This window comes from Notolepis coatsorum, assembly GCF_963971535.1.
Source record: "Notolepis coatsorum genome assembly, chromosome: 1".
NCBI classification, from domain to species: Eukaryota; Metazoa; Chordata; class Actinopteri; order Aulopiformes; family Paralepididae; genus Notolepis; species Notolepis coatsorum.
In genome coordinates this window covers 3,662,995-3,688,938 of record NC_140165.1, presented here as the reverse complement: position 1 = coordinate 3,688,938, position 25,944 = coordinate 3,662,995, and the positions used below count along the sequence as shown (strand labels likewise).

Sequence of the window (25,944 nt, the reverse complement as noted above, 5' to 3'; positions counted from 1 at the left end):
AGTTGATGTCCCCATGGGCCGGACACGTCTTCTTTACACAAGTCAAGAAGAAACATCACAATAAGTCGTGAACAAAACAAAAACACCACAAAGTCCCAACATTTTTAAATAAATGCAACACTCCCAGATGTACCCCACGCGAAGGTAAGGAAAAACTCACTAAAACCTAGCAATAGGAAAAAAATGCACCACAGGCAATGTGGAGGAGAGAAACCTTAGAAGGGCCGTTCAAGGGAGGATCTCCCTTCGGTTAGATGTCGGTGATGGTAGTGTTGCGGTAAAACAGGCGAACAGTTGGTAAGCATGCACTCATGTGTGGTGAAACACAGATAAGTGCATGCGATAGCAACTGAACATTTTGAAAGATTAAAGATGGAGCTGATAGCGATGGCAACTGAACATTTTGAAAGATTAAAGATAGAGCTGATAGCGGATCTATTTGAGGCAAAGGGGCGGCGCAGAGAGGGTCGCATCCTCCCGGTCATCATCACGGGGTGTCCAACACTCCGATCATCACTCCGAGACAGGGAGACAGGGAGACGGGACGCCTATTCTTTAATCCCAGCCGAAGAGTGCTGCCACGGAGCGGAGCGGCAGAGCTTGCGGCATTATGTAGACGTAATCCCCGCTGTTTTTCCATCGACGCTTAGCTCAACTGGTACGCCGCCGTGCTGTGGAGCCTGCGGTGCGGTTGGTCACAAGTTCGAATCACTTAAATTTTTTTTTCTTTTTTTTTATGTTTATCATCTCTCGCTATAAACGTGCATTCTTTCGCTGGTTAAGTTTAGGCATTCTTTCGGAGTTGGTTAAGGTTAGGGTTAAGTTAAGGTTAAGGTTAGGCATTATTTCGGAGTTGGTTAGGGTTTGTCGCAGAGAATGCCTGTCTGTCTTTCTTGACGTGGAGGATGCAGCCTATTTCCGCACTGCCGCTCTCTCGCGCTGCCGCGGTCACATGGGCGCCATGGCCAATCAGAGAAACGCGACGCACTCTTCGGCTGGGATTAATATAGACGCAGACGGGACAGGCGTTAGACAGGATTTGGAGAATAAAGCGGAGTGTCTTCTTCTGTGGTGCAGATGTTCGGTGGTTTCTCCATGCTGCTGTGGACCGGCGCCCTCCTCTGCTTCCTGGCCTACGGCATCCAGGCCGCCTTGGAGGACGAACCGGCCAATGACAACGTGAGACGCCATTACTTTTTTTTTACTATGTTGTTTTCGTTTTCCAAATGTTTCAATCTTCCACTTTATTGGCCAGGGCTTTCTCGTGTTGCTTTGGACACCTCACTCCCATTTATTACCCATTGTGATTCATCTCCTGTTGTTGTTTTGATAATGCAAATGGATTGAAACGGATTGAAAGGTTGAACTTCTTTTACTGTCCAGGTTTTCGCACAAGGTCATTGAAGTGCTTAAAGTGCTTGATTTTTTACCAAAAAAAGTCGAGGCCTGGAATTCCTTGAAAACAGCCAATTTTTTAACAAGGTGCTTAAAAAGTTATTGAAATTCAAATCAACCATTCGCATTGAAGGTTTTGCTCATCCATGATCAAATTGTTCTGAATCAAGAAATATAATTTTTTTTATTTAAAGTGTAAGTGTAACTAAGCCATAAATAAGCCATACATATTTGGTCAGATTTAAAAGTGAATTGTATCCTTTTAAATTCCCTTTTTTAAATGAAAAAGTGCTTAGGAAAGTATTTGAAAGTCCTTGAATTTCATTGTGCAATGTCTGTGGGAACCCCGACTGTCTCACCAGGAGACACCATATTGTAAATTGGCAAAAGGATGAAGCACAATGAAGCCCAACAACTTATTTCCGTTGTGGTTATTTGATCTTTGACCTCCACAGTTGTACCTGGGAGTCGTTCTGTCTGTTGTGGTCATCGTCACCGGCTGCTTCTCCTACTACCAAGAGGCCAAGAGCTCCAAGATCATGGACTCCTTCAAGAAACTGGTTCCCCAGGTGAGATCTCCCTATCCTTACTTCTAGAACCTGGTTCCCCAGGTGAGTGTTCCCTATCCTTACTTCTAGAACCTGGTTCCCCAGGTGAGATCTCCCTATCCTTACTTCTAGAATCTGGTTCCCCAGGTGAGTGTTCCCTATCCTTACTTCTAGAACCTGGTTCCCCAGGTGAGATCTCCCTATCCTTACTTATAGAACCTCTTCCCCAGGTGACATCTCCCTATCCTTACTTCTAGAACCTGGTTCCCCAGGTGAGATCTCCCTATCCTTACTTCTAGAACCTGGTTCCCCAGGTGAGATCTCCCTATCCTTAGTTCTAGAACCTGGTTCCCCAGGTGAGATCTCCCTATCCTTACTTCTAGAACCTGTTCCCCAGGTGAGTGTTCCCTATCCTTACTTCTAGAACCTGTTCCCCAGGTGAGACCCCCCTTACGTCCAAGATAATAACGTATTAAACATTCAGGGGAAGTATTGCCTTCAGCAGAGTAGGATTTGGCAAAAGTTCCCATTAAATAAACTAAACTCTGGGCGCACCACGTAACTATACGCTTGCAGCATAATCACAACGTCCTGGGTTCAGGTCCTCTCTCTCTCTCTCTCTCTCTCTCTCTCTCTCTCTCTCTCTCTCTCTCTCTCTCTCTCTCTCTCTCTCTCTCTCTCTCTCTCTCTCTCCTAATTTCCAAACTGTCCTGTCAATAAAAAAGCACTTATAAATGCCATAAAAAATTATCTTTAAAAAAAAATGAAATAAAGAAACTCTTCTGGTCAGGAATGTGAGACCTGCAAGCTTGTCAACTCAACGGCCACTCACCTCCAGACCAGATCCAATTGTTTTTTTTTTTTATCCACTTTTTCTCCCATTTTCTATATTTTTCTCCCATCCCAATTTCGTATCATCCAATTCAACCCTCCCCTGTCACGAACGCTGTTTCTTGCCTCCCACAAGTCGGCTGCAATGTGGACTAAGTCATACATAGCACGAGTCCCCTCCGATACTCGAGGTAACAGCAGTCGCATCTTTTCACCTGCGCAGCTCGATCTCTCAGTGGCGAGGAGTAACGCGTGGGAGGCTCCCGCTGCCCCCGACACTTCCTGATTCTACTGCGCAGGCGCACCAACCGACCTGTAGGAGTCGCTGTCCACAACGCCCGATCCCCACCCATCAGTTTCCCACCCCCTAATACGGCCAATGTGTATTAGTACGGACGACCAGCTAAACTGAAAGCAATGTGGAGCGCTGGGCTCGAACAGGCGAGCCCAGCGTCTCCAGCATTCGTGGCGAGCGCCTTGCCCACTACGCCACGTAGCCGCCCACCAGATCCAACTTCTTATGCCCCTTTGCACTATTCTATCTCCAATCCAACTTTATTTATAAAGCGCTTTAACAAGTGCTGTACAGAGGCAGCATATTAAAAACTATAAGCAGCACTAAAGAATAGATAAAAGAAGAAAAAAAGAAGATAAACATAGGCAGCAATACAAATTTAAATAGATAAGAGTAAAAGTATTTAAAAGCAAAGGACACGGTAACAAAACGATACAACAATAAAACAATAAGATCATAAAATCAACAAGCTACATGGTGTCGAAAGCCAGAGAGAAAAGGTGGGTCTTAACCCTTTAACTGCCACACGACAGAAGGTTAACCCTTTACTATCACACAACCGACGGTCGCCAGGAGAGACGGGTCGGGTTAACCGGCTGTTGTGTGGCAGTGAAAGGGTTAACCGTTTTGGTAGTGCGGCAGTGAAAGGGTTAAGGAGGCTTTTAACACTAGCACAGCCATGGAGAAGATGCCACTAATTCCCGCCAGGAACGGGTCAGATGACCCGACAGCTTATATGAGAAAAATAAACAGTGTAAACTATATAATTACCTCTGAATATAAAAATATGAGGTTTACCACAATGAAATGTAGGTTTGAGTGACGTAAAAAAAAAGTAAAAATTTTAAAAATATATATATTTTTGTTATTTTTTATTTTTTGGAAGAGCCACACATTGACGGGCAAAGAGCCACATGCGTCTCGCGAGCCATGGGTTGGCCACCCCTGCGCTAGACGCTCGCAAAGTGCTGTGACTTTCATCTGTTCCAACGGCCCTTATGTGGAATAACGTTCTAATTACATTTTCCGGAAGTCATTTTGAAATTTCAGAAGCCGTGCCAGATAAAACAGGGTACTTTTAGGAAAAGTCATTGAGTGACAGAGCTGGAGCTCGACCGAGTGACGAGGATACATTTATTGAAAATGCCTAGGGGTCATGTGACCCCTTGTCGGCTGTGCTAGTGTTAAAACGGGACAGTGATGAGGCCTGCATAATCTGCAGCGGCAGCTCGTTCCACATTTTAGGGGCGACAACGGAGAAAGCACGGGTCCTCCCTGAGCTTACGCCTAGTTTTAGGCACTACAAGTTTTAGGCACTACTCCTTTTGTCCTCTTGCAATAACGCCGCCCGTCTCCCGTGTCTCCCAGCAAGCCCTGGTGGTCCGAGATGGAGAGAAGAAGTGCATCAACGCAGAGGAGGTGGTGGTGGGAGACCTGGTGGAGGTGAAAGGTGGAGACAGGATCCCCGCTGACCTGCGTATCGTCGCCGCCCACGGCTGCAAGGTTCGTACCTCCAGGTGGACCGTGGTTCTCCTCTCCCAGGACCCAACTCTTAACAAACCCAGTCTCTCACATTTGGGCCTGGGATGTAGTGGAGAAGGGGGGGGGGGGGGGGGGTTGCTATCATTTTGTATTTACAAATTATAAACCAAATGTAAGTACTATCTACACTAGGGATGTTCGATAATGGCTTTTTTACCGATATCCGATATACCGATATTGTCCAACTCTTAATTCCCGATACCGATATCAACCGATACCGATGTATGCAGGGTTTCACCCCAAAAAAACGGAATAATTTCAGGTAATTAACATTACATATCTCTTGTCGTGAAATTAACACAACATTATGCATACTTTTGACAATAAATTAAATAAGAATTTGTTCTTACTTGCTTGCCTGGGTAAATAAAGGGAAAAAAAATGTAAAAAGAAAAATATAAAAATCAAAACCGATACAGATCATTTCTGATATTACATTTTAATGCCAATATCGGCCGATAATATCGGTAGGCCAATAATATCTGACATCCCTAATCTACACCCTATAATCATAGTCAAGACCGTTGCTCCCTCACTTCCACAAATGGGCACAACACTGATTGGGACCCAGGCTGATTTAGAACAGTCTTGTCACGCTCACCGGGCCTAAAAGTGGTTTAGTGGCGTTTCCTTTTTGAAACTGTATCCACGTTTCTTATATTGAAATTCTTTATTCGGAATAACCCCTTGAGATGTAGCATCTCGTTTTCGAGGGGATCCTAACACAATACAGCGTATGTACTTTTCAGAAAAACAAAAAAAAACACACACAAAAAACATTGGACATCAAAACAGTCTACAACAACAAAATCAACTGAGAAATGAAATTACAAAATAAGTAAACCAACATACAAGATCACAAAATAAACAGGACAAACAAAACAAAACAAAAATCCAGCAAGGATAGCAATGGATCGTTACTTCGTACGAGATAAGTAATGAAAGTCATGATAGTATGCAATATATAAATGATAACTAAAAATGATAAACTAAAAATGATAAAAATGATAAACTAAAAACATGTACATGTACTATGGAAGTTTCTTCCCGGTATCTCTCACATGGTGGCAAAGAAGTCTTTCTTTATTTATCCGGCTATCCTAAAAACAAGTTTGTTAGCATTGCTTGAAACCAGTGGGTATATATACACCAGTTATGTAATGGAACTCTTTGGTAAACACTGGGAAAGATATCATGGCAGGGGAATCAATGTTTCTTTGTCCCGCCTTCAGGGAGCACGCGCCACATTAGCTAAACGTTGTTCCTGTATTAATGTACTGCGAGTGGACCCACTTGGCTAAACTTGAGGAGGGGTCATCCCTATGTTCCCCTGGTTCTATGTTCCCCGCTCCCGAAAAAAGGGTCCTATGTTCCCCGGGTCCTAGATCAGCCGTTCTCAAACAGTGGGCCAGTGAGCGCCATCTAGTGGGCCGCGGAGGCAGCCGAACCTACTGCCAAAATCAATGCTTACATTCGTGTGTCAGTAGTCGCCGCGCAACAAGCGGTAGAATTTCGCCGGCACGGAAACGAGAGAAATGGAATTGAGAATGTTTTCTGGAGGAAAGAGAATAATATTGTTGGCTAGGTGGTAGGCTATTGATTGCGTGTGTGTGTGGTTCAAACGTTAAACTTCTATTCCTAAAAGAACACTAGCGACAGAGTTGTGTGAGGGTGTAGATGGTGCATGTTTTCTGTATGAATGATGTTTTTCTGGACCGGAGCACATAGGACACCCGGGGAACATAGATACATTCCCCTTGAGGATACACCATACAGAATACCCACGGCCCGTTTTGGTTTCAGACCCATGGTTTAATAAACAGCAGTAGACCCAGAACTGTCATGTACGTCATCATCACAGACTTCTGCATCATTCGCCATGTATCTCCATGGTGAAGGACCAAAGGGGACCACTTGACCCAAATCTGCCACTTTCAACCACTAGCGGTATCTACTGTATGTTGATATTTCAAAACCATTCTTTCCTTCCTTGGTTCTTTACTTGCCATGTGCGTTGACGTCCACAACCGTGGGCTCGGACTGCTGCCAATGGCTGGAGACGGGGTTCGCACAAGGTCCTTGGAAGTGCTTAACTCAATCTCTGCCGACCACGTATATATACGTGTTTGCTCGCCATGCGTTGAACGCCAATCACGTGTATATATACACGTTATTAGATCGTTTGATCTTTTTCCTTGGATCCCCACGCAACAGACTCGCCCGAAGCGATCTGAATCACTTTTGGCACAGCAACATACGCTTGAACTGCAATGCCGATCGAATATCACCAGATGGCAGTATCGTCTACCACTTCAACTCGGATAGGAAGGCAGGAAGGCAGCATTATTGTCATTGAATGCATCAGGCATCGAGACTGGCTCTGTGGTGGAGGAGCTCTCCCAAAGCAATCGGATCCGCTCGCCTCAAAACCTAGTGTCCAGTAAACGACGTGTAATTACATATAAACTTGTAATCGCGATCGCCGATGGGATCATTGGAATTATTCTTTTTGGATTACCTTCTGGCTAAGGTAAGAACCCCCTATGTCTATTTTACCGAACGTGGAACATGTTTATGTAACGGTCGCAGTGGCTTGCTGTACCGGTCATAAACGAGGCTTTTTCTAACGATCGGATTTTCAGGGTACATATGATTTTGTGAAGGTACGTATGCACATGTTGTATACCTTTTTGATTTGGGGGTTCAGGGAATCAACCAGAACGATTCGGGCTTATTGCACATAAAGCGTCCTATCTCGCAATCTATGGAAAAAGACTGGATTATTTCGGAAATGGGCGATGTTCAGCGTGTAATAAACTACAAACTACAGTGTGTAGAAACTAACGCCTTTTTACATGCTGTACTGCAAATAGTGTCTGTCAAATTAGCCATACCATTTCCCCATAGCTATAATATAGAATATACAAATAGCTCCGCAAAGATCATGAATTATCGCGAAAACAGTCACGAAACGCCGGCCTACTAACCGCAAGATGCGCGGCCAGCGTGGCAGAGAAAAGGTGCTTGATTTTTTACCAAAAAAAAAGTCAAGGCCTGGAATTAATTGAAAACAGCCCATTTTTTTTACAAGTTGTAAAAAGTCCTTGAAATTCAAATCAACCATTACTATTGTCATTACTACATGCACTTTTTTCTATTATTATTATTATTATTATTATTATTATTATTATTATTATTATTATTATTATTATTATTATTATTATTATTATTATTATTATTATTACCTATCCTACCTGTACCCCATGCTGCTATGACACTTGCATTTCCCCAAGGGGATTAATAAAGGAACACTTTTTTTTACTTTGTTCTCGTATTCTGTCTCGAGGGACAAATCATTCTGTCTCGAGGGACAAATCATTCTGTCTCGGGGGACAAATCATTCTGTCTCGGGGGACAAATCATTCTGTCTCGGGGGACAAATCATTCTGTCTCGGGGGACAAATCATTCTGTCTCGGGGGGGACAAATCATTCTGTCTCGGGGGACAAATCATTCTGTCTCGAGGGACAAATCATTCTGTCTCGGGGGGGACAAATCATTCTGTCTCGGGGGACAAATCATTCTGTCTCGGGGGACAAATCATTCTGTCTCGGGGGGGACAAATCGTTCTGTCTCGGGGGGGACAAATCGTTCCGTCTTCGTTCTGTCCTCACAGTTGAACCCTTGTTGTCCTTCATTCTCAGGTGGACAACTCGTCTCTGACTGGCGAGTCTGAGCCTCAGACCAGAACACCAGACTTCTCCAACGAAAACCCCCTGGAGACCAGGAACATCGCCTTCTTCTCCACCAACTGTGTCGAAGGTAAGCTTACTTTGTTCCTTTCAGGTCCCGACGGGGACTCTCGCACAACGGGAGACCCATCGCTGGAGCCACAGAGATGTGGGAGTCGAAGGAACGCACAGCCATTCCCATGTAGATTCATGTACATTCCTGACAGTCATTTGGCTGGTTCAACTACGGTGGCTGCCGTAGAATATTTGATGTCATCGTGGAAAAGCCAGTGTTTGTTCAGATACAACGTGAAGAGGGATATCGTCTCTGTACTCGCGTCAGTTTGACAATTGGACACTAGCGACAGTTCTCCGTCACCTCCTGGCAAATGTCTCGCTTCGGTTTGAACACTTTCAACTCAAGCATACAGTGTTTGTGCGTGGTCGCGTTGCCTCTATATTTAATTCTGCGCTCTATTCTACGCTTGACATACAATGAGAAAGTCGATATTACCATGACGACATCATTTGAAATCGATCAAAAAGAAAGGATCACTCATCTGAATAGAGGCCTTGCGCGGAATGTTTGTGTATTTCTATTTCTTTTAACATGGCTGCCTGTAACCATTGGTAACCACTTTCAAAATAAAATGCTGAGGGGTTCAGCTGCTGAGGGGTTCAGGTGTTTAGGGGTTCAGGTATTGAGGGGTTCAGGTGTTTAGGGGGTCAGGTGTTTAGGGGGTCAGGTGTTTAGGAGTTCAGGTGTTTAGGGGGTCAGGTATTGAGGGGTTCAGGTGTTTATGAGTTCAGGTGTTTAGGGGGTCAGGTATTAAGGGGTTCAGGTGTTAGGGGGTCAGGTATTGATGGGTTCAAGTGTCAAGGGGGTCAGGTGTTTAGGAGTTCAGGTGTTGAGGTGTTTAGGGGTTCAGGTCACTTTCCCATTTAATGGAATTTCCCATTTGTGGTGTTTTTGAAATGCGTGGCGGTACTCGGCCTATAACTGCAAGCTGCTAAGTTGTAAGTTCCTGAAATGTTGTCCGTTCCTGTTCTTGTTCCAGGAACGGCTCGAGGTGTCGTGATCAATACCGGAGACCGTACCGTCATGGGTCGCATCGCCACCCTGGCCTCCGGGCTCGAGGTCGGACGCACTCCCATCTCCATCGAGATCGAGCACTTCATCCACATCATCACCGGCGTGGCCATCTTCCTGGGAGTCTCCTTCTTCGTCCTCTCTCTCATCCTCGGGTACAGCTGGCTGGAGGCCGTCATCTTCCTCATCGGTATCATCGTCGCCAACGTGCCCGAGGGTCTGCTCGCCACTGTCACCGTGAGTACCGCTGGATCCGTTGAGGCCGCCCTCCCATCCCCCTACACGTAGAATATCAGCGTCAATATTTCATTTTGATAGCTTGGCATCATTTCCTTATTTTTCGTTTTCATCTTCATAGCAGAGTCCGGAAGTGTCTGCATGTAATATTTTGTAGTAATTCTTCTAGATTTGGTGGGAATCATTCTAGATTCGGTGGCAATTCTTCTAGATTTGGTGGGGATTCTTCTAGATTTGGTGGGAATTCTTCTAGATTTGGTGGGGATTATTTTAAAATTGGAATTCGTCTAGAGTTGGTGGGGATTATTTTAAAGTTGGAATTCGTCTAGAGTTGGTGGGGATTATTTTAAAGTTGGAATTCTTCTAGAGTTGGTGGGGATTATTTTAAAGTTGGAATTCTTCTAGAGTTGGTGGGGATTATTTTAAAGTTGGAATTCTTCTAGAGTTGGTGGGAATTCTTCTAGATCATTTCCACAACTTGCCCTTCCATCCCATGTTTATATGTGGAATAGGGTGATTACATGTTGTTTTTATGTGGAATAGAGTGATTAGAGGATTTTCCATTTGATGGTCATGTTGACACACCCTTCTGTCCTCAGGTGTGTCTGACGCTGACCGCCAAGCGCATGGCCAAGAAGAACTGTCTGGTGAAGAACCTGGAGGCCGTGGAGACCCTGGGCTCCACCTCCACCATCTGCTCCGACAAGACGGGCACCCTGACCCAGAACAGGATGACCGTGGCCCACATGTGGTTCGACAACCAGATCCACGAGGCCGACACCACGGAGAACCAGAGCGGGACCTCGTTCGACAGGAGCTCCGCCACCTGGGGCTGCCTGGCCAGAGTCGCCGGGCTCTGCAACCGCGCCGTCTTCCTGGCAGAGCAGGCTAGCGTTCCCATCCTGAAGGTAGGCGGGACATTTTCAATAATCTTGGGATTATGCACTAATTACATTTTCTCATAATGTTTATTATCTGTTTTGGTTGACAGTAGGGCTGCAACGACTAGTCGACATAAGCGACGATGTCGATTATAAAAAATCGTCGACGAGGAATTGTTGTGTCGATTAGTAATTTTTTTTTTGCACTACCTATCTTTGTGAAAGTGGCTTCTCAGCTCTGGTCCAGCCAGCTGAAGACTTCTTAGCTTAACATAACAGACCGACAGTAAGTTTGGGGGAACTAATGGGATAACTGGGGATGTTGTTTGGTCCTGACAAGAGTCTCAAAGCAACTCTGAGGTCATGCTCAATGTCCAATATGTTCCTCTGCTCTGTCTTCAGCTGGACCAGAGCTGAGAAGCCACTTTCACAAAGATAGGTAGTGCAAAAAAAAAGAAAAAAAAACAATTATTATTATTTTTTTAATATAATTGTTTTTCGATTAGTCGACTAATCGAAAAAATAATCGACAGATGTGTCGACTACCAAAATAGTCATTAGTTGCAGCCCTAGTTGACAGGTGGATATCTTTATGTTCTAGTCAATTAACCTCTTAACTGGCGCCCAGAAAAGGGGGACATTTTTTAACTTGAACTTTAACTTGAGGACTGAGGTATGAGCTGGAAATGTGTGTATGTTAGTACATGTCCAAATTTCATTTTACTTGACACTATGGACTAGGGGTGTAACGATGCGACCTCACAACGATTAATTTCGATTGCGATTATTCAGGCAACGATTCAATGCATCATGAAATCTCTTCATTTGACCACGATTCGATTAGATACATTTTTTATTAATTTTCTATCGGTTAATTCCCCAAAAAAATTTGAATACACAAATGTGGCTGGGGGAACTGATTCACTCAGCATGAATGGACTATAGGCCAATAAAAGAAAAACACAAAAGAAAAAAAGATATATATTTTTTTTATTTAGATTAATTTAGATTATAATCGATTCTAACATATTCAAATTGATGCATCGATTCTAACACATTAGAATCGATGCATTTTGATTAATCGATGCATCGTTACACCCCTACTATGGACCTGTACTTAACTTTACACTATGGACCTGTACTTAACTTTACACTATGGACCTGTACTTAACTTTACACTATGGACCTGTACTTAACTTTACACTATGGACCTGTACTTAACTTTACACTATGGACCTGTACTTAACTTTACACTATGGACCTGTACTTAACTTTACTTGAGACTATGAAAATAGTGAAACCAGGTCCAAGTGAAACCAGGTCCAAATTAAACCAGGTTCAAGTGAAACCAGGTCCAAATTAAACCAGGTCCCAGTGAAACCAGGTCAAAATTAAATCAGGTTCTAGTGAAACCGGGTCCAAATTAAACCAGGTCCCAGTGAAACCAGGTCAAAATTAAATCAGGTTCTAGTGAAACCGGGTCCAAATTAAACCAGGTTCAAGTGAAACCAGGTCCAAATTAAACCAGGTTCTAGTGAAACCAGGTCCAAATTAAACCAGGTTCTAGTGAAACCAGGTCCAAATGAAACCAGGTTCAAGTGAAACCAGGTCCAAATTAAACCAGGTTCTAGTGAAACCAGGTCCAAATTAAATCGGGTTCTAGTGAAACCAGGTCCAAATTAAATCAGGTTCTAGTGAAACCAGGTCCAAAGTAAACCAGGTTCTAGTGAAACCAGGTCTAAAGTAAACCAGGTTCTAGTGAAACCAGGTCCAAATGAAACCAGGTCCAAATGAAACCAGGTCCCAGTGAAACCAGGTCCAAATTAAACCAGGTTCTAGTGAAACCAGGTCCAAATTAAACCAGGTTCTAGTGAAACCAGGTCCAAATTAAACCAGGTCCAGGTGAAACCAGGTCCAAATAAAACCAGGTCCCAGTGAAACCAGGTCCCAGTGAAACCAGGTCCAAATGAAACCAAGTCCAAATGAAACCAGGTCCCAGTGAAACCAGGTCCCAGTGAAACCAGGTTCCAGTGAAACCAGGTCCCAGTGAAACCAGGTCCAAATGAAACCAGGTCCCAGTGAAACCAGGTCCCGGTGAAACCAGGTCCAAATGAAACCAGGTCCCAGTGAAACCAGGTCCCAGTGAAACCAGGTCCAGGTGAAACCAGGTCCCAGTGAAACGCTGCGACCCAGAGCTGTGATTAAAGCTTTATTTCACTTCCACTGACGTGTTTACCTTCAGTTTACCTACTGGGCTGTTTTCCAGCTTCTGGACACACACATGCACACACACACACACACACACACACACTTTGACACATACACGCGCGCACGCACACACACCTAATAATGCATGTGCACAAAAACACAAGCATTCACATACACACATGAGCGAACAAGCTTACACACGCATACACACACACGCACACACGCACACACACACACACACACACACACACACACACACACACACACACCCTCCAGGGCCCTGTTTCTTGTACCTGGATAACTGAGTTAGCCGGATAACTTTAGCTGGATAACTGGGTTAGCCGGACTTTCCGATTTCATGTACCTGGATTTTCCAAATCACCATGACAACATATCCAAAAGTTTGAGCCTGGTCGAAAGCAGAGTTCAAGTTCAAGTTAGCCTGAACTATCGCCACGCCCCCGCAAAGAAGTGACAGCCCGTTTCCTGAAACTATTCCCACAGTCTACGATCTGCATTATACCATTCTGAATTACGTTTTTGTGCTCCATTCTTCCAGAGGGGGCTTTTGAAATGTAAAATAGACCCAAAATGCTGATATTAAATTCACTTTGTCCTAAATAATGCACGTTATATATACCGTGGCGACGGTGGCGCTCGCTCGTGCGATGTACACATGATGTGGTTATTTTAATTGTAACTGGGATTAAGATGTCTGATGAGATGCGCTGTTTGACGGATTTGAGAAATTGAATGAGCCGTTGACGTCACATTAATGAATGAGGATAAAGAGATAAACTTCATTCAAAACAAAGGATATTCTAAACACGGGTCTCTCGTTCATTAATGTATAAACAATGAATTTATCCCATCTGGCCCAGTGGCCCAGCGGTAGTGCTCAAGCCTCCCAATCCACCGACCGGGGCTCAAATCCCCGTGTTTCCAATATGATTTTTTTGAATATAATATTAATGATTATACGCCAAAGTAGCCTGGTTTTAAGTTAAAATATTATAAATCTACATGCATTGAGGATGTCATTCTTTATATAGCTCTCAACGTGCACCAAATTGAATTATTCCTATATTGCAAAAAGAAGGACCCCGGTCTTGAACCCGGGTCGTCCGTGTGGAAGTCAAAAGAACAACCCGTTGGACCACATTGGAGATAAGTTAAATATTGACTATACATCAATCAATGGGCAAGAAAGCCGTCTCGTAATTCTGTATAACAGTTAACTAGTTATTTTCGCTAGCAAGATCTCATTTGATTATTCAATCCAGCAGGCAAGTTTAAAGAAATATAATCTGATTGATTGAGGTAATGAGGGATTTAGAATTAGCCTATAGATAACGCATTTAACTTGTCGGCGAGGCGATTGAGCCTATTGCAATCTGTCAATAAAGTCTTAAATCAATTAATCAATCAATGCCGTTGAGAATCAGGGTCTCTGCCATCGATACGTGCTGGCTTTCCACCTAAAACGGGAGCGCGCATCTAGCCTGACTTGAGCCTGACTCTCAAGTCTGGCTTGAGTTAACGAGACTGAATCCTCCTTTGTGAAACAGGAAAATCCCGGCTTTGAACATCGGGTTAACTGAAGCTGGATAATGGACATGTTGATCGACTTAGTTGAACCACGTACATGAAACAGGGCCCTGGGCTTCTGAATCCCCCATGGAGCCTGGCCTCAGGTTTCCACCCAACCATAATCACCTGTGTGTTTGTGTGTGTGAGTTAATCACCTGTGTGTTTGTGTGTGTGTGAGTTAATCACCTGTGTCTAGCTGGCGTCTTTTACCATGACTGCTCTCATACAGAACATAATATTCTCTGTCAGCTACATATCTATTAGGACTATATTAGTCAGCTACATTTATATTAAGTTTTTATTTTTGTATAATTTTTTTTTTACCCAATAATATAATAATAAATAATATTAGGACTATATTAGTCAGCTACATGTATATTACGTTTTTATTTTATTTGTTTACCCAATAATATAATAAATAATATTAGTACTATATTAGTCAGCTACATGTATATTAGTACTATATTAGTCAGCTATGTATAGAAGGACTATATTAGTCAGGTACATGTTAGGGCTGAGCCCAAGCGTTCAAACGTTCTGACCTTTGTTCGTTACGTTGGCATTCGAATTATTAAATCAACATTCTAATTTTAAATCTTTAATAAAAAATATATATACAGTATATATTTTATATAATTTTTTTTATGTGTCTATTCATTCTGTTTAAACCAATGGGGTTTTTCTTCACAGTTGCAGATAAAGATTAGGTTACACTAATATTATAGTATTAAAACTGATGAGTTATATTCATTAACACATTCCCGGCCATTAGATTAGACGGGCCCCACTCTAGGACGCCAGCTTTTCATTACAACTTTTCAATGTGCATCACGTTGTTTGTTGAGCTAAATCTATATTTTATATTATAGCTATGTATCCATTGTCATTGTCAATTGACAGTATGAACCTTCCGTTCAATATGCCATAAAGAAAAAAATAATTCATCGATACGTTCCCGTTTTATACCGTGAATATGAGCGTTATATGGGAATGATCTGGGATCATTCCTGCAAAGCTAGTTATAAGGCGCTAAGCTAATAACGTTAAATCGATTGTCGTTTCGGCCCTACACAAGCTACAGTTAAAAATCTAAATGCATATGATCGGTATCATGTTCCACCATGAATGCATGAAAGGGGGGGGGGGGGGGGCGGGGGAAGTCGTTTCTGATTATTGATTACCAATAACGGCATTCGTTATTACAACAACATACGCTGATCAGGGGGATGGCTATGAAATCCTTGCACGATCAAGCTGAAATGTACGTCAAATCGCTCTTACCGGTGGCCGGTTGGATTCCAAAAAGAATTTCCCAATTATTTGATTGCCATCTGCTATATAGTCCATTGGCTGATGCCATATTCCTTTACAGCATCATGAATTCGGCGTCGCAAAAAGTATTCCAGGCGATCGGGTGAAGCCCTTGCTTCAGACTAACAGAAAAAGTCCGCCCGGAGCGAAATAAATGACACCAAGTGTGCAACAGGGGAAACTGCATTCTCGAGACAGGATATTAAAATCGAATAAAAGAAGAAACGAGTTAAACACGTATATGTGATTGGCCGTCAAGCGCTGGCTCCCAATCACGTATATATATACGTGAATGGCCGCCATTGTGTTAAAGAAAGTTGATTTAAAATAAAATTAATTACTTTATTCAAATTGAGGATTTAGTTTGAGGATATTAATAAAAAAATAAGTGTGTATTACTATTAAAAACGAAGCTTCGAACGTCCGTTCGAAAAACCCTGACGAAGTTCGAAGCCCAAAAACAGGCTTCGGGGACAGCTCTAGTACATGTATAGGACTACTATATATTAGTTAGCTACATGTATAGAAGGACTATATTAGTTAGGTACATGTATAGGACTATATTAGTTAGGTACATGGTGGATGCCTGAACACCGGTATCACCGATTAATAGCGGTGTATAAATATTTGACCCCACTTCGATTCGATTACGATTATTCAGGCAACGGTTCAATGCATCATGAAATCTCTTCATTTGACCACGATTCGACCTTAGGATCGATGCATTGTTACACCCCTACCGATTACCATGGTGAGCCTAGTCTCCAGTGTTTTTCCCTCTTTTCAGCCAGAGGTAGTTGGTGTTTCGGTGTGAAATCTCTGTATGATGTCCATGTTATTAATGTCCTCTCTTGTCTTCTCGCCTCCAGAGAGATGTGGCCGGTGACGCCTCAGAGTCTGCGCTGCTGAAGTGTATCGAGCTGTGCTGTGGATCAGTCAAAGAAATGAGGGAGAAGAACCTCAAGATTTCTGAGATCCCCTTCAACTCTACCAACAAGTACCAGGTAAGCATGCTAGCACCCTTCGGTTTATATTAAGAATGCTGATGGCGCTAGCACCCTTTGGTTTGTATTAAGAATTAAAGGAATGCTCCTGACTTGAGATCAGCTGTAATCAGGCATGCGTTCGTCATGGGACGGGGGTGCACTCCGTGCAGGCCCAGGGTAAGATAAGTACTCGCTATAAGTAGCCTACCCACCTGGGCTACTTTGCATATCAATAGCGCCGGTCGTCAGGTGTGTTAAATACGTTCTCGGATACATTCACACCTAACTTGTTGTGAATGATAAGTGTTACATTCCATTCGTAGAGGCAATTAGGCACTGTCTGTAGTCTGTGCTCAAGCGAGGGGACATTTATGCGCATTCGCGGGAGCGCGCGCACGCACCGGGAGCGTGCGTGCACGTGGCGCCATTAGGTGCGTGCAACCCCAGTTGATTTCAGGAACGCACGCCTGGCTGTAATGGCTTCAGTGTGGAGTCTAGAGACTGTGTTAAATACCTAGGTGCAGACCTCGACCAAACACTCTCAGGGAAAACAATGGCCCTGAAGGTGATCCAAAAAAGTTAACACAAGTGTGAATTTTTGCACAGAAAAAAGAGGTTCTTATCACTGGAAACTATGAAATTGCTTGCCAACTGCAATATCCTCAGCCAATATGATTATGCATGTACGTACTGGTATAGTGGTGTTACAGTGGAAAGTAAACATAGGCTACAAACCAGCCAAAATAAGACCATACGATTGATTGGTCCTAAATCTGCCACCTCGAACCCATAATTGAGCCATGTCACTTCAATGAGGTGGGATGGCTCCCTGTGGAGCAGAGGGTCTCCTTTCTGAAACTGGGACATATGTATAGAATGTTAAACCATGTTGGAAACAAGTCGACAGACTTTCACGTGTTATCCTTGTACCCCTTGTTTTTATACTTTTGTATAAATTGTATGTACTAAATAAAAATCAATCGATCAACCATGCTAGCACCCTTTTGTTTATATTAAGAATGCTGACCATGCTAGCACCCGTTGGTTTATATTAAGAATGCTAATGGAACTAGCAACCTATTTTCCAGACCACTAAAGTACCAACATAGAAGTAATTTGTTCCCAAAGGTTCTTCTTCTTCAAAATGTAGAACTACAATTTTCTTCCTCCACCACTCCCCCTCCCCCAGCTGTCCATCCATCACAACGACACGCCGGGAGAGTCCAAGCACCTGCTGGTGATGAAGGGAGCTCCTGAGAGGATCCTGGACCGCTGCTCCAGCATCTTGATCCAGGGCAAAGAGCAACCGCTGGACGACGAGATGAAGGACGCCTTCCAGAACTCCTACCTGGAACTGGGAGGGCTGGGAGAGAGAGTACTGGGTAAGCTGGCGTGAGATGGGTGAGAGACTACTGGATGGGATGGGGGTCGGTAGCTGTGGAGAGAAGGGGACTGATGAATAGATGGACAGATGGACAGACGTGGAGAGAGAGGGGGCGCTGGAGAAAGTGTGGGCGGGAACGGATTGGAGAAGAACATCGAGGGATGAAACCCTTTCCACTCAAATTAAAGTTCCCCCTTGTCTTCTCGCTGCAGGCTTCTGCCATTTCAACCTCCCAGACGACCAGTTCGCAGAGGGCTTTGCCTTTGACACGGAGGAGGTGAACTTCCCCACGGAGAACCTGTGTTTCGTCGGCCTGATGTCCATGATCGATCCTCCCCGTGCCGCCGTGCCAGACGCCGTGGGCAAATGCAGGAGTGCTGGAATCAAGGTCTGCCTCTCTACTCTTGTTAGAACTCATTGGTTATATAGAAGATACAAGATACTTTAATGCCACACAACGATGGTTGGTGGTAATTGCTTTCGGTACAGCATGTTAGTTAGCACTGGGACATCAACATGAAACATCAAACGCCCCCCCCACCCACCTCCCAATCCCCACAATAAATACATACAGGACAGTCGCATATGACAGTGTCGGTCAGTGTCGGATGCTTGCCCATCTGTGCAAGGGGGGGTGGACCAGGGTGTTTAGTGTTCGGACTGCTGTGGGGGAAAAAACTGTTTGTGAAGCGTGTGTGTTTCGTTAAAATGTACCTGTAGCGACCTGAGGGCGTGTGCTGCTGGGTGGGAGGGATTGTTGACTATTTTACCAGAGCGGGTGACTGTGTGTGATGGTTTAGATGGAGTCCGTAGTAGAATACATGGGCATCGAGGTCTGCCCCAAAGTTTATATGAAATGACGGAATACATTTTACATTTCTAAAGGTCATGTCATGCAGATAACATTGTGTTTGTTGTGTTGTGCCATAATGTAACTAGGGATGGGCGTTTTAAATAAAAATCCAGGTCGATTGATCGCACGCTATACTCGAGTGATCGTGTATTACTCGTAAAGGGGGAAAAAACTTTAAAAAATAAAATAAAATATTGAATATTTTTATTTATTATTATAATTCTTTTTACTTAATTTTGTTCATTCACGTATATGTTTAAGGAAACCAACAAACGGTTATAATCTTACACATACATGTGAAACAAATATGTAAAAAGAAAATCATAAAAATTATTAATAATTTAAGATCGATTTTTCTCATAGCTACGACTAATCGATTACTCACGCCCATTCCTAAATGTAACATACAACACTAATTTAGACTAATCCCTCTTTCCTCTCAGGTTATCATGGTAACAGGTGATCATCCAATCACAGCCAAGGCCATCGCTAAGGGTGTGGGTATTATCTCCGAGGGCAACGAGACCGTTGAGGACATCGCTGCTCGTCTCAACATCCCACTCAACGAAGTCAACCCAAGGTAGAATTAATCCTGATGAAGTAGAACAATACATCTCATTTGTTCCATTTATCATATATTTGTGGGGCACTTTAACCTCTTAACTGGCGCCCCCAAAAGTGGCAATTTATTTACTTGAGGACTGCATACTTTTTATGCAAACCAAAATACTATACTTTATACTTATAGCACATTTATGGCTGAAACACCATGGGTCCATAGCCTGAAGTCTTGTGTAGTACATGACCGAATTCCATAACAATCCGTTCAGAAATGAGTGATGTAGAGCGATTTTGGTAAATTGTGAGAAAAAAATAAGGTCTACAGGTTTCCATTTTCTGATAGACTCCAATGCATTCGGTGCATTTTTTACTTCCTGTTTTCGCTCGGGACTTTTCACCCAGATCCCTGATTCGCTCATCCTCACGTGGTAGCATTGGAAAGCCACACTCATTGGTTACAACCCTGTCCAATAATTTTCGAGATCGCCTAATGATTGACGGAGGTAGAGGCTTAGGAGTCGGGAGTGGTATTAGAAAAGATTTAAAGTCTGCTAAAGACTTTGGCGCACGCCTCACATATCGACACGTAACTCGAGAACCACTGAGCGGATTTTGTCACCTGAAATGGCAATCAACGGACAACAAATAATATGCACACCCGAGCCGCTAGAGGTCGCCAAAGTGCCGCGTGACACCGGCGGGCAAATCGTCCTTAAAACGTCCCGGGGTCGGGTCGGTGCCAGTTAAGAGGTTTTACTTTTAAGGTACCTCAAGGTTCCATTCTGGGCCCTATTTTGTTTTCCATTTATATGCATTGATGAAGCTATTATACTTGTGGAGTACCTCAAGGTTCCATTCTGGGTCCTATTTTATTTCCATTTATATGCATTGATGAAGCTATGATAGTTTTATTCCTAACTTAAGGGTATTGCCCCATATATATATATATATATTAGGGCTGGGACTTTAGCGCATTCATTTTGATTAATTAACTACAGAAAGAATTAAAAGTTTAAAAAATGTATGCATTTAATCACATGATCCTTTCAAAGGAGACCAGACTCATGCATGTGCTATAAGTATAATGTATAATAAATCGCAAATAACTTTTTTGTCTGGTTTGTTAAAAAAAAAAAAGAGAGAAATTGAGATCAATCAAGAGTTCCCCCCCCCCCCCCCCCCCCCCAATGGTCAACTGTTCTGGAATGTACTTTTTAATCGAGTCCCACCACTAATATATATGTGTGCGTGCATGCGTGTGTGAGTGACGGGAAGGTGTCTGACTCGTTCTCGTGGTTTTGCTCTTCAGGGACGCTAAGGCCTGTGTGGTGCACGGTGGAGACCTGAAGGACCTGTCCCCAGAGCAGCTCGACGACATCCTGAAGTACCACACGGAGATCGTCTTCGCCAGGACCTCCCCTCAGCAGAAACTCATCATCGTGGAAGGCTGTCAGAGACAGGTAGGCAGGACACCTCCCCTCAGCAGAAACTCATCATCGTGGAAGGCTGTCGGAGACAGGTAGGCAGGACACCTCCCCTCAGCAGAAACTCATCATCGTGGAAGGCTGTCAGAGACAGGTAGGCAGGACCTCCCCTCAGCAGAAACTCATCATCGTGGAAGGCTGTCGGAGACAGGTAGGCAGGACGCCTCCCCTCAGCAGAAACTCATCATCGTGGAAGGCTGTCGGAGACAGGTAGGCAGGACCTCCCCTCAGCAGAAACTCATCATCGTGGAAGGCTGTCGGAGACAGGTAGGCAGGACCTCCCCTCAGCAGAAACTCATCATCGTGGAAGGCTGTCGGAGACAGGTAGGCAGGACACCTCCCCTCAGCAGAAACTCATCATCGTGGAAGGCTGTCGGAGACAGGTAGGCAGGACCTCCCCTCAGCAGAAACTCATCATCGTGGAAGGCTGTCAGAGACAGGTAGGCAGGACCTCCCCTCAGCAGAAACTCATCATCGTGGAAGGCTGTCGGAGACAGGTAGGCAGGACACCTCCCCTCAGCAGAAACTCATCATCGTGGAAGGCTGTCAGAGACAGGTAGGCAGGACGCCTAAATATTAAAGGCAACCAACTTGTGTCTAACCACGCCCAACTTGCGTCTAGCCACGCCCCCGCGGCGACGCGGCAGCAGCAGAGCGTAGCGGCAGAGCGGAGCTCATTATATGCCAGTAACCGCCCCTTATTCAGTATCCAGAAATAGCTCAATTGGCAAAGCTGCATGGCTGTGGATCCTACGGCTCGTTGCAGGCTAGTTCGATTCCCTTCAATTTTTTATTTTATTTTTTTTTAACGTGCATTCGCATTCTTTCGCCGTTAAGTTTAGGCATAACTTTAAGCATTGTTTCGGAGTTGGTTAAGGTTAGGCATTGTTTCGGAGTTGCTTAAGGTTAGAAGGGTTAAGTTTAGGCGCTGTTAAGGAGCTGGTTAAGGTTAGAGTTTGACTTAGAGAATGGCAATAGACAGCCTATTTCCGCGCTGCCGCTCTCTCGCGCTGCCGTGGTCACATGGGCGTATTGGCCAATCAGAGAAACGCTAAACACAAGTTGGTTGCCTAAAATATTCACGAGCAGGACCTCCCCTCAGCAGAAACTCATCATCGTGGAAGGCTGTAAGAGACAGGTAGGCAGGGGGTTCGCACAAGGTCCTCGAAGTGCTTAAAACTAGGGATGTTGCATTAAAATGTAATATCGGAAATTATCGGTATCTGTTTAAAAAAATATATATATATCTTATTTTTATTTTTTTACATTTATTTAACCTTTATTTACCCAGGCAAGCAAGTAAGAACAAATTCTTATTTTATCTATTGTCAAAAGTATGCATAATGTTGTGTTAATTCCACGACGAGAGATATGTAATGTTAATGACCTGAAATTATTCTCTTTTTTGGGGGGGGGGAACCCCGCATATATCGGTATCGGTTGATATCGGTATCGGAAATTAAGAGTTGGGCAATATCGGTATATCGGTAAAAAAGCCAATATCAAACATCCCTACTTAAAACCCTTTCACTGCCGCACTACCAAACGGTTAACCCTTTCACTGCGACAATACACAGAAGGTTAACCCTTTCACTGCCACACAACAGCAGGTTAACCCTTTCACTGCCACACTACAGAAGGTTAACCCTTTACTATCACATTACCGTCGGTAGTGTGATAGTAAAGGGTTAACCTTCTGTAGTGTGGCAGTGAAAGGGTTAAAGTGCTTGATTTTTGGCCAAAAAAAGTCGAGTCCTGGAATTCCTTGAAAACAGGCAATTTAACAAGGTGCTTAAAAAGTCCTTGAAATTTCAAATCAACCATTCGCATTGAAGGTTTTCTGAATCGAGACATTTTATTTTTTTAATTTAAAGTGTAACTAATTGTCAGAAATTGGTTTTAAGCCATAAATAGTGAATTGTATGCTTTTAAATGCCCTTTTAAAATGGAAAATAGTGCCTGGAAAAGTACTTTAAAGTCCTTGAATTTAATTTTGCAATGTCTGTGGGAACCCTGGGTAGGAAACTACACGGTACTTAGTTGTGACCGGTTTAGGTTGGTAATAACTCGTAATATATAATTGTGCAAGGAAAGTAGGCAACCAATTCTTAGAGAAAACTCCTCTATTACCCAATCAATTCAAGTTACAATTGTAGTTATCCAAGGTTCATATTGGTACCAGCTCAAGTTTAATTATGTACTTTCCTGATTTTGCTCTTACCATGTCCTTTGTATTTTGTTATTTTCCTTTTCCTATTTAGGCTGTAGTGTCTCTGTATTTACCTACCTATTTACGCAGTAATAAGTAATAATGAGTAATAATATACTATAAGGGACTGTAAGAGGGATGGTTCAGGTTGTTTTCGACACACGACGCTTCTCATATCGCATACATATATTTATCCTTACCGTATATCCGTCTGTAAGTACCTGCATATAATCATTTTTACTAGTGCTGTCAGGCGATTAAAAAAATTAATCTAATTAATTACAGGATTTGTAATTAATTAATCTAATTAATCGCATTTTAATCGCATAACCATTTTATGTCTGATATTCTATAATCATATTTCAAATTGCATGTGTCCAGATGGCAGAATTCAGTACTGTATCTACAAAACCTTCTGTTTAATCATCTTCCATCTATTAATTTGCTTAGATTTTTCAGGTCTGGTCAATTTGAGCATGGTGTTATTCACAGTCAAAGATAACAAAAAATTTATTGATATTCTCATTTGGTTCATTACAATTGACTCAAAATAAGATTTTCATTCAATCAATCACAGCGCAGATTGATTGATTGAATGAAAATGTTATTAACAGATTGCAGAATGGGTACAATACAGTACGGCTCAATACACACAATTGTTAAGGGCATGCAGACCAGAGAAAGACTTTCGTCTTGTTTACGTCAGGGTCCCCCATTTTCAATTCATAATGAATTGTAAGTAAGGGTGCAACTTGCACCGTGCAATCCATTCTTTGTGGATCTAGCCCACAGTATTTCTGACACTGGGAATACATTCCCTGAGATTCATAGATGTCCCTAGAATCAGATACCAAGAACATGCAAATGGACCATATTAAAAAAAAAGTCTGTAAATGTGTATTCTACATTCTCATGGAATGAATGAGATGCAAAAAAAATTATAAAAAAAAGAAAAGAAATTGTAATTAATTTTGAGTTAATTTTCATAACGCGATAATTTTCTGTGTAATTAATTAATCTAATTAACGCGATAAACTGACAGCCCTAATTTTTACATATCTGTAGATACTATATCAATATATGTACATATCCTACTCTTACTAGTTACACTGCTGGCCAGTATAACTTACTACCACAGTGACTGTCTTTATACTTGTATAACTGTACATATTACTACTACAACTCACACATACATTATGATTAGCACTATAACTCGGTAGTACTTATTTATATATGTTATACCCAGTTTAATCACCTGTACATCGTATATCGCTGTTGCACTTCACTGTTACATTTGCACTCTGGTTGGATGTCAAACTTATTTTCTTTGTACTTGTGCTGTATGATAATACATTTCAATCGCATCTAATCTTCTCTCTATCTCCCCCCACACACACACACTGTACTACTTTCTATCGCTCTCTCTCTCTCTCTCTCTCTCTCTCTCTCTCTCTCTCTCAGGGGGCCATTGTGGCTGTGACAGGTGATGGTGTGAACGACTCTCCGGCTCTGAAGAAGGCTGACATCGGCGTTGCCATGGGGATCGCTGGGTCTGACGTCTCCAAACAGGCTGCCGACATGATCCTGCTGGACGACAACTTCGCCTCCATCGTCACCGGGGTGGAAGAGGGTAGGTCTGAGAGAGGAAGAGGAGGGTAGGTCTGAGAGAGGAAGAGGAGGGTAGGTCTGAGAGAGGAAGAGGAGGGTAGGTCTGAGAGAGGAAGAGGAGGATAGGTCTGAGAGAGGAAGAGGAGGGTAGGTCTGAGAGAGGAAGAGGAGGGTAGGTCTGAGAGAGGAAGAGGAGGGTAGGTCTGAGAGAGGAAGAGGAGGGTAGGTCTGAGAGAGGAAGAGGAGGGTAGGTCTGAGAGAGGAAGAGGAGGGTAGGTCTGAGAGAGGCAGAGGAGAGTAGGTCTGAGAGAGGAAGAGGAGGGTAGGTCTGAGAGAGGAAGAGGAGGGTAGGTCTGAGAGAGGAAGAGGAGGGTAGGTCTGAGATACACAGGAAGGGAGGAAGAGGAGGGTAGGTCTGAGACGCATAGGAAGATTTGATTTTGATTTTATTACGGATCCCCATTAGCTGGTGCCATAGGTCCACACAAAAAAAACAATTTCTATTGCAAAACAAAATTATTAAAAGTCAGTACTCAACACACATAATGGAACTAACAATTAAGATGGCTAAAATTGCATGCAAGCACAAACATACAAAAAAAAATATATATACTTTACAGTGTTAAATACAATTTAAGATTCTTTTAAAAGTGAATCTACTGTAAATGCAGCAGAGGTTTTGAGGCAGGTTATTCCAAAGAGTTAATGCTCTAAAAATAAAAGATCTCCTTAAAGAAGAAGAAGAGGGTAGGTCTGAGATACATAGGAAGAGAGAAAGAGGAGGGTAGGTCTGAGAGAGGAAGAGGAGGGTAGGTCTGAGAGAGGAGGATGATGGTAGGTCTGAGATAGATGGGAAGAGAGAAAGAGGAGGGTAGGTCTGAGATGCATAGGAAGATGGGGTGGGTCTGTGATAGAAACAGGAGGGGAGGTCTGAGATACATAGGAAGAGAGGAAGAGGAGGGTAGGTCTGATATACATAGGAAGAGACGAAGAGGAGGTTTTAATGCCCTGATTGTAATGTATTAAATGCGTTTTTTCCTCCTAGGTCGTCTGATCTTTGACAACTTGAAGAAGTCCATCGCCTACACCCTAACCAGTAACATTCCAGAGATCACACCCTTCCTCTTCTTCATCATCGCCAACATTCCTCTGCCCTTGGGAACAGTCACCATCCTCTGTATCGACCTGGGAACTGACATGG

General features: G+C 43.2%; 1 protein-coding gene across 1 annotated transcript in view; it reads left to right on the top strand.

Annotated features, from left to right (window-relative positions):
• LOC311244920 (sodium/potassium-transporting ATPase subunit alpha-1-like) overlaps positions 1-25,944 on the top strand; it is a 70,987-nt gene that overhangs the window by 34,447 nt on the left and 10,596 nt on the right. The window contains 13 exon segments of the mRNA XM_084334616.1: positions 1,078-1,179; positions 1,851-1,964; positions 4,438-4,572; positions 8,315-8,432; positions 9,400-9,668; positions 10,268-10,576; positions 16,528-16,662; positions 17,834-18,026; positions 18,241-18,416; positions 19,325-19,461; positions 20,752-20,902; positions 24,597-24,765; positions 25,789-25,943. Of these exon segments, the coding sequence (XP_084190742.1) occupies positions 1,078-1,179; positions 1,851-1,964; positions 4,438-4,572; positions 8,315-8,432; positions 9,400-9,668; positions 10,268-10,576; positions 16,528-16,662; positions 17,834-18,026; positions 18,241-18,416; positions 19,325-19,461; positions 20,752-20,902; positions 24,597-24,765; positions 25,789-25,943 (2,163 nt within the window).